At 37.5% G+C, this 19894-nt stretch overlaps 1 protein-coding gene across 1 annotated transcript; it reads right to left on the reverse strand.

Moving 5' to 3' along the window:
- Nucleotides 1–752: 752 nt before the first annotated feature.
- LOC148166066 (uncharacterized) lies at nucleotides 753–17731 on the reverse strand. Its single transcript, XM_088049471.1, has 9 exons — nucleotides 17685–17731; nucleotides 15363–17643; nucleotides 15297–15319; nucleotides 14854–15230; nucleotides 14774–14776; nucleotides 14660–14716; nucleotides 14571–14627; nucleotides 14433–14517; nucleotides 753–825 (listed from the first exon to the last, which is right to left on the reverse strand). Exons 1-9 carry the CDS (start codon nucleotides 17729–17731, stop codon nucleotides 753–755), a joined length of 3003 nt encoding a protein of 1000 aa, XP_087905597.1.
- Nucleotides 17732–19894: the final 2163 nt, after the last annotated feature.

A 19894-nucleotide genomic window follows, 5' to 3' on the forward strand; every position in this document is an offset into this window, starting at 1 on the left:
GGATCGAAAGAAATATTGTTGCAAGTATCCAGGATGCAACAACTGGTATCTATTACACCAATCCTTCTGCTCCTAACAAACATTTCTTTCGATTTCCGAGAGATCAGCGCCTCCAAAGTTGAAAAAATGCTTGCAAAATACGTTTAAAACGGGACACCAAGAACTGCTACATTTGTCAGGATCATTTTGTTGACACTGATTTTGAAAACAAGAGAAAAGAGCACTTGAACTACAATGCAATGCCAATTCCAACTGAGAGGGTAGTTTGCACTTGCAACCATCCATTAACGTCTTCTCACGTTTGTCAATCACATTTCTCTTGTTTGCAAAATAACAGTGAAGAAGTAGATGATAATGATTATGATTTTGACAATATCACATCAAGCAAAGATCACTTTGTTGATGATATTCCAAGTAATTCTAACTTTGATGTGAATTTTCAGGATCATAATTATGCTGATTTTTTTCAGAATGATGCGCTTTTTAACTTCAGTAATTTCGATTTTTTAAATAAGTTATAATAATAATTAATAATTAATTTTTTTAAAATTGGTGTTGCTTCTAAGGATCTAATTAAGAAAGACCAGGATGTACAGAATTCATAGAAATATTCAGGCAAAATTATGTAAAGTCACGACATTTTAAGAAAAAGAAAGGAATAAAGCAAAAATATTATGTAAACTTTACGATAATGGCAAATTTGAATTAATTGATGAGGATTTAAATGATATTACAAAAGACTTTATTAACTCTCAATTACGTAATGCACAAAGGGTTTTTTCAGTGTTGATGTTTATTGTTCTTATTGTGATGGTTCGACTTTCCCTAAATACAGGAAGACATTACTTCGACGGGGTGGACAATACTAATATTACAATTTCTGCACGAAATCATCAAAATTCTTACAGAAAACCGCATATTTCGATGCAAAACGACGATTTCTCGTCGATTTTCGTTGTTTTCTGGCTTGAATTCGCAAAGAAGAGCACGAAATCTCCAAAATCATCACTTTTTACCAAGACTCAACGGCTAAATTGCAAGAAAACAGCAGAATTCTGCACGAAATCATCAAAATTCTTAGAGAAAACCGCATATTTCGATGCAAAACGACGATTTCTCGCTGATTTTCGTTGTTTTCTGGCTTGATTTCGCAAAGAAGAGCACGAAATCTACAAAGTCATCACTTTTTATTAAGATTCAACGGCTGAATTGCAAGAAAACAGCAGAATTCTGCACGAAATCATCAAAATTTTTACAGAAATCCGCATATTTCGATGCAAAACGACGATTTCTCGCCGATTTTCGTTGTTTTCTGGCTTGAATTCGCAAAGAAAAGCACGAAGTCTACAAAATCATCACTTTTTACCAAGATTTAACGGCTGAATTGCAAGAAAACAGCAGAATTCTGCACGAAATCATCAAAATTCTTAGAGAAAACCGCATATTTCGATGCAAAACGACGATTTCTCGCTGATTTTCGTTGTTTTCTGGCTTGATTTCGCAAAGAAGAGCACGAAATCTACAAAGTCATCACTTTTTATTAAGATTCAACGGTTGAATTGCAAGAAAACAGCAGAATTCTGCACGAAATCATCAAAATTTTTACAGAAATTCGCATATTTCGATGCAAAACGATGATTTCTCGCCGATTTTCGTTGTTTTCTGGCTTGAATCCGCAAAGAAAAGCACGAAGTCTACAAAATCATCACTTTTTACCAAGATTCAACGGCTGAATTGCAAGAAAACAGCAGAATTCTGCACGAAATCATCAAAATTTTTACAGAAATCCGCATATTTCGATGCAAAACGACGATTTCTCGCCGATTTTCGTTGTTTTCTGGCTTGAATTCGCAAAGAAGAGCACGAAATCTACAAAATCATCACTTTTTACCAAGATTCAACGGCTGAGTTGCAAGAAAACAGCAGAATTCTGCACGAAATCATCAAAATTCTTTCAGAAAACCGTATATTTCGATGCAAAACGACCATTTCTCGCCGATTTTTGTTGTTTTCTGGCTTGAATTCGCAAAGAAAAGCACGAAATCTACAAAATCATCACTTTTTAAAAAGTTTCAACGGCTGAATTGCAAGAAAACAGCAGAATTCTGCACGAAATCTTCAAAATTCTTACAGAAAACCGCATATTTCGATGCAAAACGACGATTTCTCGCCGATTTTCGTTGTTTTCTGGCTTGAATTCGCAAAGAAAAGCACGAAATCTACAAAATCATCACTTTTTATCAAGATTCAACGGCTGAATTGCAAGAAAACAGTAGAATTCTGCACGAAATCATCAAAATTCTTACAGCAAACCGCATATTTCGATGCAAAACGACGATTTCTCGCCGATTTTCGTTGTTTTCTGGCTTGAATTCGCAAAGAAGAGCACGAAATCTACAAAATCATCACTTTTTACCAAGATTCAACGGGTGAATTGCAACAAAACAGCAGAATTCTGCACGAAATCATCAAAATTCTTACAGCAAACCGTATATTTCGATGCAAAACGACGATTTCTCGGCGATTTTCGTTGTATTCTGGCTTGAATTCGCAAAGAAGAGCACGAAATCTACAAAATCATCACTTTTTATCAAGATTCAACGGCTGAATTGCAAGAAAACAGCAGAATTCTGCACGAAATCATCAAAATTCTTACAGAAAACCGCATATTTCGATGCAAAACGACAATTTCTCGCCGATTTTTGTTGTTTTCTGGCTTGAATTCGCAAAGAAGAGCACGAAATTTACAAAATCATCACTTTTTACCAAGATTCAACGGTTGAATTGCAAGAAAACAGCAGAATTCTGCACGAAATCATCAAAATTCATAAAGCAAACCGCATATTTCGATGCAAAACGACGATTTCTCGCCGATTTTCGTTGTTTTCTGGCTTGAATTCGCAAAGAAGAGCACGAAATCTACAAAATCATCACTTTTTACCAAGATTCAACAACTGAATTGCAAGAAAACAGCAGAATTCTGCACGAAATCATCAAAATTCTTACAGAAAACCGCATATTTCGATGCAAAACGACGATTTCTCGCCGATTTTCGTTGTTTTCCGGCTTGAATTCGCAAAGAAGAGCACGAAATCTACAAAACCATTATTTTTTACCAAGATTCAACGGCTGAATTGCAAGAAAACAGCAGAATTCTGCACGAAATCATCGAAATTCTTACAGAAAACCGCATATTTCGATGCAAAACGACGATTTCTCGCCGATTTTCGTTGTTTTTTGGCTTGAATTTGCAAAGAAGAGCACGAAATCTACAAAATCATCACTTTTTACCAGGATTCAACGGCTGAATTGCAAGAAAACAGCAGAATTCTGCACGAAATTATCAAAATTTTTACAGAAATTCGCATATTTCGATGCAAAACGACGATTTCTCGCTGATTTTCGTTGTTTTCTGGCTTGATTTCGCAAAGAAGAGCACGAAATCTACAAAGTCATCACTTTTTATTAAGATTCAACGGGTGAATTGCAAGAAAACAGCAGAATTCTGCACAAAATCATCAAAATTCTTAGAGAAAACCGCATATTTCGATGCAAAACGACGATTTCTCGCTGATTTTCGTTGTTTTCTGGCTTGATTTCGTAAAGATGAGCACGAAATCTACAAAGTCATCACTTTTTATTAAGATTCAACGGCTGAATTGCAAGAAAACAGCAGAATTCTACACGAAATCATCAAAATTTTTACAGAAAACCGCATATTTCGATGCAAAACGACGATTTCTCGCTGATTTTCGTTGTTTTCTGGCTTGAATTCGCAAAGAAGAACACGAAATTTACAAAATCATCACTTTTTACCAAGATTCAACGGTTGAATTGCAAGAAAACAGCAGAATTCTGCACGAGATCATCATAATTCTCACAGAAAACCGCATATTTCGATGCAAAACGACGATTTCTCGCCGATTTTCGTTGTTTTTTGGCTTGAATTCGCAAAGAAGAGTTCGAAATCGACAAAATCATCACTTTTTAAAAAGATTCAACGGCTGAATTGCAAGAAAACAGCAGAATTCTGCACAAAATCATCTAAATTCTCACAGAAAACCGCATATTTCGATGCAGAACGACAATTTCTTGTCGATTTTCGTTGTTTTCTGGCATGAATTCGCAATGAAGAGCACGAATTCTACAAAATCATCACTTTTTACCAAGATTCAACGGCTGAATTGCAAGAAAACAGCAGAATTCTGCACGAAATCATCAAAATTCTTAGAGAAAACCGCATATTTCGATGCAAAACGACGATTTCTCACCGATTTTCGTTGTTTTCTGGCTTGAATTCGCAAAGAAGAGCACGAAATCTACAAAATCATCACTTTTTACCAAAATTTAACGGCTGAATTGCAGGAGAACAGCAGAATTCTGCACGAAATCATCAAAGTTTTCACAGAAAACCGCATATTTCGATGCAAAACGACGATTTCTCACCGATTTTCGTTGTTTTCTGGCTTGAATTCGCAAAGAAGAGCACGAAATCTACAAAATCATCACTTTTTACCAAGATTTAAAGGCTGAATTGCAAGAGAACAGCAGAATTCTGCACGAAATCATCAAAATTCTTTTCAGAAAACCGTATATTTCGATGCAAAACGACCATTTCTCGCCGATTTTCGTTGTATTCTGGCTTGAACTCGCAAATAAAAGCACGAAATCTACAAAATCATCACTTTTTAAAAAGTTTCAACGGCTGAATTGCAAGAAAACAGCAGAATTCTGCACGAAATCATCAAAATTCTTACAGAAAACCGCATATTTCGATGCAAAACGACGATTTCTCGCTGATTTTCGTTGTTTTCTGGCTTGAATCGCAAAGAAGAGCACGAAATCTACAAAATCATCACTTTTTATCAAGATTCAACGGCTGAATTGCAAGAAAACAGCAGAATTCTGCACGAAATCATCAAATTTCTAACAGAAAACCGCATATTTCGATGCAAAGCGACGATTTCTCGCCGATTTTCGTTGTTTTCTTGCTTGAATTCGCAAAGAAGAGCACGAAATCTACAAAATCATCACTTTTTACCAAGATTCAACGGCTGAGTTGCAAGAAAACAGCAGAATTCTGCACTAAATCATCAAAATTCTTTCAGAAAACCGTATATTTCGATGCAAAACGACCATTTCTCGCCGATTTTCGTTGTTTTCTGGCTTGAATTCGCAAAGAAAAGCACGAAATCTACAAAATCAACACTTTTTACCAGGATTCAACGGCTGAATTGCAAGAAAACAGCAGAATTCTGCACGAGATCATCAAAATTCTCACAGAAAACCGCATATTTCGATGCAAAACGACGATTTCTCGCCGATTTTCGTTGTTTTTTGGCTTGAATTCGCAAAGAAGAGCACGAAATCTACAAAATCATCACTTTTTTCCAAGATTCAACGGCTGAATTGCAAGAAAACAGCAGAATTCTGCACGAAAGCATCAAATTTCTTACAGAAAACCGCATATTTCGATGCAAAACGACCATTTCTCGCCGATTTTCTTTGTTTTCTGGCTTGAATTTGCAAAGAAGAGCACGAAACCTACAAAATCATCACTTTCTATCATGATTCAACGGCTGAATTGCAAGAAAACAGCAGAATTCTGCACGAAGTCATCAAAATTCTCACAGAAAACCGCATATTTCGATGCAAAACGACGATTTCTCGCCGATTTTCGTTGTTTTCTGTCTTGAATTCGCAAAGAAGAGCACGAAATCTACAAAATCATCACTTTTTAAAAAGATTCAACGGCTGAATTGCAAGAAAACAGCAGAATTCTGCACGAAATCATCTAAATTCTCACAGAAAACCGCATATTTCGATGCAAAACGACGATTTCTCGCCGATTTTCGTTGTTTTCTAGCTTGACTTCGCAAAGAAGAGCACGAAATCTACAAAATCATCACTTTTTACCAAGATTCAACAGCTGAATTGCAAGAAAACAGCAGAATTCTGCACGAAATCATCAAAATTCTTACAGAAAACCGCATATTTCGATGCAAAACGACGATTTCTCGCCGATTTTCGTTGTTTTCTGTCTTGAATTCGCAAAGAAGAGCACGAAATCTACAAAATCATCACTTTTTAAAAAGTTTCAACGGCTGAATTGCAAGAAAACAGCAGAATTCTGCACGAAATCATCTAAATTCTCACAGAAAACCGCATATTTCGATGCAAAACGACGATTTCTTGCCGATTTTCGTTGTTTTCTGGCTTAAATTCGCAAAGAAGAGCACGAAATCTACAAAATCATCACTTTTTACCAAGATTCAGCGGCTGAATTGCAAGAAAACAGCAGAATTCTGCACGAAATCATCAAAATTCTTAGAGAAAACCGCATATTTCGATGCAAAACGACGATTTCTCGCTGATTTTCGTTGTTTTCTGGCTTGAATTCGCAAAGAAGAGTACGAAATCTACAAAATCATTATTTTTTCCCAAGATTCAACGGCTGAATTGCAAGAAAACAGCAGAATTCTGCACGAAATCATCAAAATTCTCACAGAAAACCGCATATTTCGATGCAAAACGACGATTTCTCGCCGACTTTCGTTGTTTTCTGGCTTGAATTCGCAAAGAAGAGCACGAAATCTACAAAATCATCACTTTTTACCAAGATTCAACGGCTAAATTGCAAGAAAACAGCAGAATTCTGCACGAAATCATCAAAATTCTTAGAGAAAACCGCATATTTCGATGCAAAACGACGATTTCTCACCGACTTTCGTTGTTTTCTGGCTTGAATTCGCAAAGAAGAGCACGAAATCTACAAAATCATCACTTTTTACCAAGATTCAACGGCTAAATTGCAAGAAAACAGCAGAATTCTGCACGAAATCATCAAAATTCTTAGAGAAAACCGCATATTTCGATGCAAAACGACGATTTCTCACCGACTTTCGTTGTTTTCTGGCTTGAATTCGCAAAGAAGAGCACGAAATCTACAAAATCATCACTATTTACCAAGATTCAACAACTGAATTGCAAGAAAACAGCAGAATTCTGCACGAAATCATCAAAATTCTTACAGAAAACCGCATATTTCGATGCAAAACGACGATTTCTCGCCGATTTTCGTTGTTTTCGGTCTCGAATTCGCAAAGAAGAGCACGAAATCTACAAAATCATCACTTTTTAAAAAGATTCAACGGCTGAATTGCAAGAAAACAGCAGAATTCTGCACGAAATCATCTAAATTCTCACAGAAAACCGCATATTTCGATACAAAACGACGATTTCTTGCCGATTTTCGTTGTTTTCTGGCTTGAATTCGCAAAGAAGAGTACGAAATCTACAAAATCATCACTTTTTACCAAGATTCAACGGCTGAATTGCAAGAAAACAGCAGAAATCTGCACGAAATTATCAAAATTCTTACAGAAAACCGCATATTTCGATGCAAAACGACGATTTCTTGCCGATTTTCGTTGTTTTCTGGCTTGAATTCGCAAAGAAGAGCACGAATTCTACAAAATCATCACTTTTTATCAAGATTCAACGGCTGAATTGCAAGAAAACAGCAGAATTCTGTACGAAATCATCAAAATTCTTACAGAAAACCGCTTATTTCGATGCAAAACGACGATTTCTCGCCGATTTTCGTTGTTTTCTGGCTTGAATTCGCAAAGAAGAGCACGAAATCTACAAAATCATCACTTTTTAAAAAGATTCAACGGCTGAATTGCAAGAAAACAGCAGAATTCTGCACGAAATCATCTAAATTCTCACAGAAAACCGCATATTTCGATACAAAACGACGATTTCTTGCCGATTTTCGTTGTTTTCTGGCTTGAATTCGCAAAGAAGAGCACGAAATCTACAAAATCATCACTTTTTACCAAGATTCAACGGCTGAATTGCAAGAAAACAGCAGAATTCTGCACGAAATTATCAAAATTTTTACAGAAAACCGCATATTTCGATGCAAAACGACGATTTCTTGCCGATTTTCGTTGTTTTCTGGCTTGAATTCGCAAAGAAGAGCACGAATTCTACAAAATCATCACTTTTTATCAAGATTCAACGGCTGAATTGCAAGAAAACAGCAGAATTCTGTACGAAATCATCAAAATTCTTACAGAAAACCGCTTATTTCGATGCAAAACGACGATTTCTCGCCGATTTTCGTTGTTTTCTGGCTTGAATTCGCAAAGAAGAGCACGAAATCTACAAAATCATCACTTTTTACCATGATTCAACAGCTGAATTGCAAGAAAACAGCAGAATTCTGCACGAAATCATCAAAATTCTTACAGAAAACCGCATATTTCGATGCAAAACGACGATTTCTCGCCGATTTTCGTTGTTTTCTGTCTTGAATTCGCAAAGAAGAGCACGAAATCTACAAAATCATCACTTTTTAAAAAGATTCAATGGCTGAATTGCAAGAAAACAGCAAAATTCTGCACGAAATCATCTAAATTCTCACAGAAAACCGCATATTTCGATGCAAAACGACGATTTCTTGCCGATTTTAGTTGTTTTCTGGCTTGAATTCGCAAAGAAGAGCACGAATTCTACAAAATCATGACTTTTTATCAAGATTCAACGGCTGAATTGCAAGAAAACGACAGAATTCTGCAAGAAATCATCAAAATTCTTACAGGAAACCGCTTATTTCGATGCAAAACGACGATTTCTCGCCGATTTTCGTTGTTTTCTGGCTTGAATTCGCAAAGAAGAGCACGAAATCTACAAAATCATTACTTTTTACCAAGATTCAACGGCTGAATTGCAAGAAAACAGCAGAATTCTGCACGAAATCATCAAAATTCTCACAGAAAACCGCATATTTCAATGCAAAACGACGATTTCTCGCTGATTTTCGTTGTTTTCTGGCTTGAATTCGCAAAGAAGAGTACGAAATCTGCAAAATCATTATTTTTTCCCAAGATTCAACGGCTGAATTGCAAGAAAACAGCAGAATTCTGCACGAAATCATCAAAATTCTTAGAGAAAACCGCATTTTTCGATGCAAAACGACGATTTCTCGCCGATTTTCGTTGTTTTCTGGCTTGAATTCGCAAAGAAGAGCACGAAATCTACAAAATCATTACTTTTTACCAAGATTCAACGGCTGAATTGCAAGAAAACAGCAGAATTCTGCACGATATCATCTAAATTCTCACAGAAAACCGCATATTTCAATGCAAAACGACGATTTCTCGCTGATTTTCGTTGTTTTCTGGCTTGAATTCGCAAAGAAGAGTACGAAATCTGCAAAATCATTATTTTTTCCCAAGATTCAACGGCTGAATTGCAAGAAAACAGCAGAATTCTGCACGAAATCATCAAAATTCTTAGAGAAAACCGCATTTTTCGATGCAAAACGACGATTTCTCGCCGATTTTCGTTGTTTTCTGGCTTGAATTCGCAAAGAAGAGCACGAAATCTACAAAATCATCACTTTTTACCATGATTCAACAGCTGAATTGCAAGAAAACAGCAGAATTCTGCACGAAATCATCAAAATTCTTACAGAAAACCGCATATTTCGATGCAAAACGACGATTTCTCGCCGATTTTCGTTGTTTTCTGTCTTGAATTCGCAAAGAAGAGCACGAAATCTACAAAATCATCACTTTTTAAAAAGATTCAATGGCTGAATTGCAAGAAAACAGCAAAATTCTGCACGAAATCATCTAAATTCTCACAGAAAACCGCATATTTCGATGCAAAACGACGATTTCTTGCCGATTTTAGTTGTTTTCTGGCTTGAATTCGCAAAGAAGAGCACGAATTCTACAAAATCATGACTTTTTATCAAGATTCAACGGCTGAATTGCAAGAAAACGACAGAATTCTGCAAGAAATCATCAAAATTCTTACAGGAAACCGCTTATTTCGATGCAAAACGACGATTTCTCGCCGATTTTCGTTGTTTTCTGGCTTGAATTTGCAAAGAAGAGCACGAAATCTACAAAATCATTACTTTTTACCAAGATTCAACGGCTGAATTGCAAGAAAACAGCAGAATTCTGCACGAAATCATCAAAATTCTCACAGAAAACCGCATATTTCAATGCAAAACGACGATTTCTCGCTGATTTTCGTTGTTTTCTGGCTTGAATTCGCAAAGAAGAGTACGAAATCTGCAAAATCATTATTTTTTCCCAAGATTCAACGGCTGAATTGCAAGAAAACAGCAGAATTCTGCACGAAATCATCAAAATTCTTAGAGAAAACCGCATTTTTCGATGCAAAACGACGATTTCTCGCCGATTTTCGTTGTTTTCTGGCTTGAATTCGCAAAGAAGAGCACGAAATCTACAAAATCATTACTTTTTACCAAGATTCAACGGCTGAATTGCAAGAAAACAGCAGAATTCTGCACGATATCATCTAAATTCTCACAGAAAACCGCATATTTCAATGCAAAACGACGATTTCTCGCTGATTTTCGTTGTTTTCTGGCTTGAATTCGCAAAGAAGAGTACGAAATCTGCAAAATCATTATTTTTTCCCAAGATTCAACGGCTGAATTGCAAGAAAACAGCAGAATTCTGCACGAAATCATCAAAATTCTTAGAGAAAACCGCATTTTTCGATGCAAAACGACGATTTCTCGCCGATTTTCGTTGTTTTCTGGCTTGAATTCGCAAAGAAGAGCACGAAATCTACAAAATCATCACTTTTTACCAAGATTCAACGGCTAAATTGCAAGAAAACAGCAGAATTCTGCACGAAATCATCAAAATTCTTAGAGAAAACCGCATATTTCGATGCAAAACGACGATTTCTCACCGACTTTCGTTGTTTTCTGGCTTGAATTCGCAAAGAAGAGCACGAAATCTACAAAATCATCACTTTTTACCAAGATTCAACGGCTGAATTGCAAGAAAAGAGCAGAATTCTGCACGAAATCATCAACATTCTTACAGAAAACCGCATATTTCGATGCAAAACGACGATTTCTCGCCGATTTTCGTTGTTTCCTGGCTTGAATTCGCAAAGAAGAGCACGAAATCTACAAAATCATCGGATTTTACCAAGATTCAACTGCTGAATTGCAAGAAAACAGCAGAATTCTGCACGAAATCATCAACATTCTTACAGAAAACCACATATTTCGGTGCAAAACGACGATTTCTCGCCGATTTTCGTTGTTTTCTGGCTTGAATTCGCAAAGAAAAGCACGAAATCTACAAAATCATCACTTTTTATCAAGATTCAACGGCTGAATTGCAAGAAAACAGCAGAATTCTGCACGAAATCATCAAAATTCTTACAGAAAACCGCATATTTCGATGCAAAACGACGATTTCTCGCCGATTTTCGTTGTTTTCTGGCTTGAATTCGCAAAGAAAAGCACGAAATCTACAAAATCATCACTTTTTATCAAGATTCAACGGCTGAATTGCAAGAAAACAGTCGAATTCTGCACGAAATCATCAAAATTCTTACAGCAAACCGCATATTTCGATGCAAAACGACGATTTCTCGCCGATTTTCGTTGTTTTCTGGCTTGAATTCGCAAAGAAGAGCACGAAATCTACAAAATCATCACTTTTTACCAAGATTCAACGGGTGAATTGCAAGAAAACAGCAGAATTCTGCACGAAATCATCAAAATTCTTACAGAAAACCGCATATTTCGATGCAAATCGACGATTTCTCGGCGATTTTCGTTGTATTCTGGCTTGAATTCGCAAAGAAGAGCACGAAATCTACAAAATCATCACTTTTCATCAAGATTCAACGGCTGAATTGCAAGAAAACAGCAGAATTCTGCACGAGATCATCAAAATTCTTACAGAAAACCGCATATTTCGATGCAAAACGACAATTTCTCGCCGATTTTTGTTGTTTTCTGGCTTGAATTCGCAAAGAAGAGCACGAAATTTACAAAATCATCACTTTTTACCAAGATTCAACGGTTGAATTGCAAGAAAACAGCAGAATTCTGCACGAAATCATCAAAATTCTTACAGCAAACCGCATATTTCGATGCAAAACGACGATTTCTCGCCGATTTTTGTTGTTTTCTGGCTTGAATTCGCAAAGAAGAGCACGAAATCTACAAAATCATCACTTTTTACCAAGATTCAACGGGTGAATTGCAAGAAAACAGCAGAATTCTGCACGAAATCATCAAAATTCTTTCAGAAAACCGTATATTTCGATGCAAAACGACCATTTCTCGCCGATTTTCGTTGTTTTCTGGCTTGAATTCGCAAAGAAAAGCACGAAATCTACAAAATCATCACTTTTTACCAGGATTCAACGGCTGAATTGCAAGAAAACAGCAGAATTCTGCACGAGATCATCATAATTCTCACAGAAAACCGCATATTTCGATGCAAAACGACGATTTCTCGCCGATTTTCGTTGTTTTTTGGCTTGAATTCGCAAAGAAGAGCACAAAATCTACAAAATCATCACTTTTTACCAAGATTCAACGGCTGAATTGCAAGAAAACAGCAGAATTCAGCACGAAATCATCAAAATTCTTAGAGAAAACCGCATATTTCGATGCAAAACGACGATTTCTCGCTGATTTTCGTTGTTTTCTGGCTTGAATTCGCAAAGAAGAGTTCGAAATCTACAAAATCATCACTTTTTAAAAAGATTCAACGGCTGAATTGCAAGAAAACAGCAGAATTCTGCACAAAATCATCTAAATTCTCACAGAAAACCGCATATTTCGATGCAGAACGACAATTTCTTGTCGATTTTCGTTGTTTTCTGGCATGAATTCGCAATGAAGAGCACGAGATCTACAAAATCATCACTTTTTACCAAGATTCAACGGCTGAATTGCAAGAAAACAGCAGAATTCTGCACGAAATCATCAAAATTCTTAGAGAAAACTGCATATTTCGATGCAAAACGACGATTTCGTTGTTTTCTGGCTTGAATTCGCAAAGAAGAGCACGAAATCTACAAAATCATCACTTTTTACCAAAATTTAACGGCTGAATTGCAAGAGAACAGCAGAATTCTGCACGAAATCATCAAAGTTTTCACAGAAAACCGCATATTTCGATGCAAAACGACGATTTCTCACCGATTTTCGTTGTTTTCTGGCTTGAATTCGCAAAGAAGAGCACGAAATCTACAAAATCATCACTTTTTACCAAGATTTAACGGCTGAATTGCAAGAGAACAGCAGAATTCTGCACGAAATCATCAAAATTCTTTTCAGAAAACCGTATATTTCGATGCAAAACGACCATTTCTCGCCGATTTTCGTTGTATTCTGGCTTGAATTCGCAAAGAAAAGCACGAAATCTACAAAATCATCACTTTTTAAAAAGTTTCAACGGCTGAATTGCAAGAAAACAGCAGAATTCTGCACGAAATCATCAAAATTCTTACAGAAAACCGCATATTTCGATGCAAAACGACGATTTCTCGCTGATTTTCGTTGTTTTCTGGCTTGAATCGCAAAGAAGAGCACGAAATCTACAAAATCATCACTTTTTATTAAGATTCAACGGCTGAATTGCAAGAAAACAGCAGAATTTTACACGAAATCATCAAATTTCTCACAGAAAACCGCATATTTCGATGCAAAACGACGATTTCTCGCCGATTTTCGTTGTTTTCTTGCTTGAATTCGCAAAGAAGAGCACGAAATCTACAAAATCATCACTTTTTACCAAGATTCAACGGCTGAGTTGCAAGAAAACAGCAGAATTCTGCACTAAATCATCAAAATTCTTTCAGAAAACCGAATATTTCGATGCAAAACGACCATTTCTCGCCGATTTTCGTTGTTTTCTGGCTTGAATTCGCAAAGAAAAGCACGAAATCTACAAAATCATCACTTTTTACCAGGATTCAACGGCTGAATTGCAAGAAAACAGCAGAATTCTGCACGAGATCATCAAAATTCTCACAGAAAACCGCATATTTCGATGCAAAACGACGATTTCTCGCCGATTTTCGTTGTTTTTTGGCTTGAATTCGCAAAGAAGAGCACGAAATCTACAAAATCATCACTTTTTACCAAGATTCAACGGCTGAATTGCAAGAAAACAGCAGAATTCTGCACGAAATCATCAAAATTCTAAGAGAAAACCGCATATTTCGATGCAAAACGACGATTTCTCGCTGATTTTCGTTGTTTTCTGGCTTGAATTCGCAAAGAAGAGTTCGAAATCTACAAAATCATTATTTTTTCCAAGATTCAACAGCTGAATTGCAAGAAAACAGCAGAATTCTGCACGAAAGCATCAAATTTCTTACAGAAAACCGCATATTTCGATGCAAAACGACCATTTCTCGCCGATTTTCTTTGTTTTCTGGCTTGAATTTGCAAAGAAGAGCACGAAACCTACAAAATCATCACTTTCTATCATGATTCAACGGCTGAATTGCAAGAAAACAGCAGAATTCTGCACGAAGTCATCAAAATTCTCACAGAAAACCGCATATTTCGATGCAAAACGACGATTTCTCGCCGATTTTCGTTGTTTTTGGTTCACCTCACGGTGGAATGTTGTAACACGGAATAGTGATTCGACTCAAATGGTTTTTGGATGTTTATTGAATTCTCGGTACAACGACTTACTCATTCGAGTTTAGAATTTTGAATGCTTAAAAACTAATTTGTTATGTCTCACCCCACCCTGCCACCCTCAGTTGGTACAGAGGGGGTGGATTTATGAATTGGTGGTGGCCTAAACATACTGCCCCCCTTGAAGTTACTTACTTAGTACTTCAATAATCGTATTTACATATATCATATTTACAAGATTATTATGCCTAACTAACAATTAAAAAATAACTAATTCATTAATAACAACGAATAAACATCTGTACATACAAACTTAAATGACTAAGAAAAGCAAGGCAATAAAGGGAAGAAAAAAATAATAATAATAAAATGCGAATTGTCCTTCACACGTAAACTGAAGTCCGCACTACACTTGGTCACTACTCTTGGTCCTGAATGGGTAGGAGACACAACCTTTTCAATGACCTCTTCATGACGCCTTGGTTGGTACGAACGCTGACTACCCGACAATGACCGTCGTTGCCTGGATGTACCTCTGCGATACGGCCCATCTTCCAACACAATGGAGGTGAATTGTCGACGAGTAGCACCAATGCCCCTACGAGGTTCTCGGGGACCTCGTCTTGCTTCCACTTGGTTCGCTGTTGGAGACTGCTTAGGTATTCGCGGGACCACCGATTCCAATAATGCTGTCGAAGACGTTCTACCAGCTGCCATCTGGACAATCGGTTGATCCGTACTTCTTGGAGGTCGGGCTCTGGAAGTGCTGTTAATGGCTCTCTAATCAGGAAATGGGAAGGGGTTAAGGCTTGCAAATCATTTGGATCGGGACTTAGTGGTAACAATGGTCGGGCGCTGTTAAAGTATTAATTTCGGAAACGCGATTCGCCACAAAAACCTTCAACGTATTTACAGGAGTTTTTAACCAACTCAACACGATCGTTGAGTCGGTCCAATAAAGTTCTCGCGCGATTTTTTGTGGGACATTATGTTTTACCCTTGTCATCAAATTGGCCAACAAAAGCGCGCCGCATAATTCCAACCGTGGGATTGTGACTGTTTTGAGCGGGGCGACACGTGATTTTGCGCATATTAGTCTTAGTTCGTATTCATTGTCGCTTATTGGAACCCTCAAATACACGGCTGCCCCATATCCCTGCTTGGACGCATCTGAGAATCCGTGCATTTCCACGAGTTCAGATGAATATGACATAATTTTGCGTGGAATGCTTATGTTTTTCAACTGTTTAAACTCATTTATTAACGAAGTCCACGCGGTGTGAATTGATAATGGTACTGACTCGTCCCAACCCAGTTTCAAAGACCAAAGTTGTTGCAATAGAATTTTCGCTCGCATTATGATGGGACCGATTAGACCTAATGGGTCAAAGATTTGCGCTGTTACGGACAATATTACGCGTTTTGTGACCTTTTTTGGTATGCCACTGTAATTGAAATCGTAATTAAATGTGTCATTTTTCGAGTCCCAAGAGAGACCCAAAATCTTTGTAGTTTCGATTTTGGTCAAATCAACAATCTGAGACGACGCGTCAGAAGTTTCGGGTAAAACCGCGGAACTGTTGGAATTGAATTTTCTTAATTCGAATTTTCCCTGTTCGAGAATGTTTACTACCTGCTTTCGAATTGTGATTAATTCGTTTACAGAATCAGCTCTAACTAATAAGTCGTCCATGTAGAAATTGTTTAGAACAACTTGACTCGCGATGGGAAATTCGCGCGCGTTTGTATCCGCGAGTTCCTTCAAACACCGCGTCGCTATGAAGCTGGCAGGTTTTGTGCCATACGTAAGAGTTGATAATTTAAATGTTTTTAATTGTTCATTGGGATTGTCACGCCATACTATCAATTGGTAGTAAGCATCGTTATTATCCACAAGAATTTGCCTGTACATCTTCGCGATGTCGGCATTTAGAACGAATTGATGATTTCTGAATTCTACTATAATCGAGAACAAATCGCGTTGAATTACTGGGCCACGCAATAGATGGTCGTTGTGACTTGTACCATCAGAAGTTATCGCGGATGCGTCAAAAACAACCCTGAGCTTTGTGGTTGTACTGGATTCCTTACGTACCGCATGATGTGGGAGAAATACACAAGTTGTGCCGGGATTTTGGATAAGTTCCATATGACCTAGAGCGAGGTACTCCGAAATGAATTTAGAATAATCTAGCTTGAGTTGCGGTTCTCTTGCAAATTTAGTTTCAAGGTGGTTAAACCGTTTAATTGCAAGGCCTTTGGATTCCCCGATTTTTAGCGGGTTACGTTTGATCGGCAGCTTTACTACAAAACGCCTCGAAATGTCACGTTTCGTATTTTCCCTGAAATGGGTCTCGCAATCCGTTTCTTCTGCCGACAAATGTTTATGACAGGTAGTACCAGATGCTTCAAGTTCAAAGAATTTTACTACTGTGTTTTCTAGGGACTTGTTAGTTATTGCCAGATTACAAACCGATTTCGGCATGATTTGTTTATGATGGGGTCCAGCGGCAACAAATCCAAAGTGCGTTTTCTGTAGAATTAGACCCCCAGGTAGTGCAATTTGACCAACGCATAATAAAGACCAAAACAAGCCGCTACCAATTAACATATCTACTGCAGCTGGTTTATGGAATTCCGGATCGGCCAAAAATACATTCTTTGGAATTTCCAGGTTGTCCAATTGTGTTAATGGTAAAGTTTCCGTGATTTGATTTAAAACAATACATTTGATATTGTCTGCTTGATACGCGTTGTATCGTGACTTTAGTGATATCGCTACCGTTTCATTAGAATTAGTGGTGGTGCCACTGATTCCCTTGATTTCGAAACTTTCTTTCTTACGTTCTAGACCCAATTTTGCACACATGTGAGCCGTTATGTAATTGGACATGGATCCCGCGTCTAGGAAAGCTCGACAGCGTTTGAATTTGTTATTCGCGGACTTGATTAAAATAACAGCAGTGGCTAATAAAGTGGAATTATGAACTAAATTACCATTTATCGCATGATTATTGATTGTTTTTGATGTACTTGGCGTCTCATTGTCTACGTGAAGTAATGAGTGGTGACGTTGACCACAAGTTTTGCATCCGTTTGCAATGCGACAGTTGCTCACCGAATGATTATTCCTCAAACAATTTACGCAAAGTTTTAATTTGGACACTTTTTCGAGGCGGCTTGATACAGTCAGGTGAACGAATTCTGGGCAGACAAAAACATTGTGTTCTGGAGACTTACAATATATACAAGATTGCGATTTAACATTAGGTTTAGTAATAAGTGTCGGGTTCGATGAAGTTCGTTTTATGAATTTCGCGTTAACTGTGTTGGTATATTATTGATTTGATTAGATTTTTGGGTTACTTGGAGCGCTTCTAAAACCGTGGCTCTTTTTTCTAAAAAGGAAATTAGGTCTTCGTATTTGGGAACTTCCGTGCTCAGTGACGTTTCCCAATCCCTTTTCGTGTTAAAATCTAATTTCTCGATTATGATGGGAACTAATATCGCATCCCATGACTCAATTGGAATTTTCAGCGATTTAAGTGCCGTTATGTTTGTTACAATTACGTCTAGCAATTCGCGTAGAGAGACACCGGATGCTTTTGAAATATGCTGTGCATTTATTATCGTTTTCACGTGGTCGTTTACGATTAAACGCATGTTTTTGAATCTTTTTATCAGAATATCCCATGCCTCTGTGTAGTTTTCGTTTGAAATGGCTAAGGATTGAATAGCGCGCAAAGCTTCGCCGCGTAATGCGTTTTTTAAATATTGAAGTTTCCTTCTGCCATCAAGTCTTTTGTGATCACCGATCAACGAATTAAAACAATTTTCAAAACTAGTCCACTCCTTGTAATCTCCTGAAAACGGGACTAAGTTTAAGGCTGGAAGGTCAGGTAAGATCTCGTTTCTATCGGTTGATGTGGTTGCTTGTGGACCTTTATTATTGATTTGAGATTCTGAGTTTGTTTCGCACCTTTCGATTAAGTCTAGAATGTCGCCTAACAAATCGCAATACTGATCTTCGAACGCAATTCGCGAATCGCGGTTACTTCGTTTTGCTGCTTCTGTTTTACTATCGTGCGCTTCTAGCTCGTATTGCGTTTCTTCAAATTCCTTACGTAACCCTTCAAGAATCTGTTTGCGCGCTACTAGCCGATTAATGCTATTGTTCGCGAGATCAAAGGTTTTTACGTAATCTTGAATGCGTCGGAACTTTTCGGCAATCGTTACCAAAATAATTTTGAGTTCTTCGATTTTCGTCATTGTGCCAAACACGAATTAATGAATAAAAATGATTTTGAATTATTTGATTGAATCGAAACTATCCGGTGATCCGCTTTCGTCGTACACGTTGGTGGAATTGAAGCTTGTTTAACTTAGGAATAACGGCAAACAGGAATAATTAAGAATGGATTTGAGAGCCACTAACCTTTTGCTCCACGAAGCTGATTGGGATCCTCTGGTGGACGACGATGTTGGACGACTTGAATATTGAGTATCTGGGAATCCGGCTCGAAGGACCAATGGTTCACCTCACGGTGGAATGTTGTAACACGGAATAGTGATTCGACTCAAATGGTTTTTGGATGTTTATTGAATTCTCGGTACAACGACTTACTCATTCGAGTTTAGAATTTTGAATGCTTAAAAACTAATTTGTTATGTCTCACCCCACCCTGCCACCCTCAGTTGGTACAGAGGGGGTGGATTTATGAATTGGTGGTGGCCTAAACAGTTTTCTGTCTTGAATTCGCAAAGAAGAGCACGAAATCTACAAAATCATCACTTTTTAAAAAGATTCAACGGCTGAATTGCAAGAAAACAGCAGAATTCTGCACGAAATCATCTAAATTCTCACAGAAAACCGCATATTTCGATGCAAAACGACGATTTCTCGCCGATTTTCGTTGTTTTCTAGCTTGACTTCGCAAAGAAGAGCACGAAATCTACAAAATCATCACTTTTTACCAAGATTCAACAGCTGAATTGCAAGAAAACAGCAGAATTCTGCACGAAATCATCAAAATTCTTACAGAAAACCGCATATTTCGATGCAAAACGACGATTTCTTGCCGATTTTCGTTGTTTTCTGGCTTAAATTCGCAAAGAAGAGCACGAAATCTACAAAATCATCACTTTGTACCAAGATTCAGCGGCTGAATTGCAAGAAAACAGCAGAATTCTGCACGAAATCATCAAAATTCTTAGAGAAAACCGCATATTTCGATGCAAAACGACGATTTCTCGCTGATTTTCGTTGTTTTCTGGCTTGAATTCGCAAAGAAGAGTACGAAATCTACAAAATCATTATTTTTTCCCAAGATTCAACGGCTGAATTGCAAGAAAACAGCAGAATTCTGCACGAAATCATCAAAATTCTCACAGAAAACCGCGTATTTCGATGCAAAACGACGATTTCTCGCC

The sequence above is a fragment of the Gnatocerus cornutus genome, unplaced genomic scaffold, assembly GCF_029298725.1.
Source record: "Gnatocerus cornutus isolate USDA-ARS CGAHR unplaced genomic scaffold, icGnaCorn1.1 ctg00000033.1, whole genome shotgun sequence".
Lineage (NCBI taxonomy): Eukaryota > Metazoa > Arthropoda > Insecta > Coleoptera > Tenebrionidae > Gnatocerus > Gnatocerus cornutus.

Coding starts and splice junctions, on each gene's coding strand:
- LOC148166066 (XM_088049471.1), bottom strand. CDS start 17,731: ATGTTAAATCGCAATCTTGTATATATTGTAAGTCTCCAGAACACAAT. Junction 15,231..15,296: donor CCGACCATTGTTACCACTAA/GTCCCGATCCAA, acceptor AGCCATTAACAG/CACTTCCAGAGCCCGACCTC. Junction 14,518..14,570: donor ACTGAGGGTGGCAGGGTGGG/GTGAGACATAAC, acceptor AACTCGAATGAG/TAAGTCGTTGTACCGAGAAT.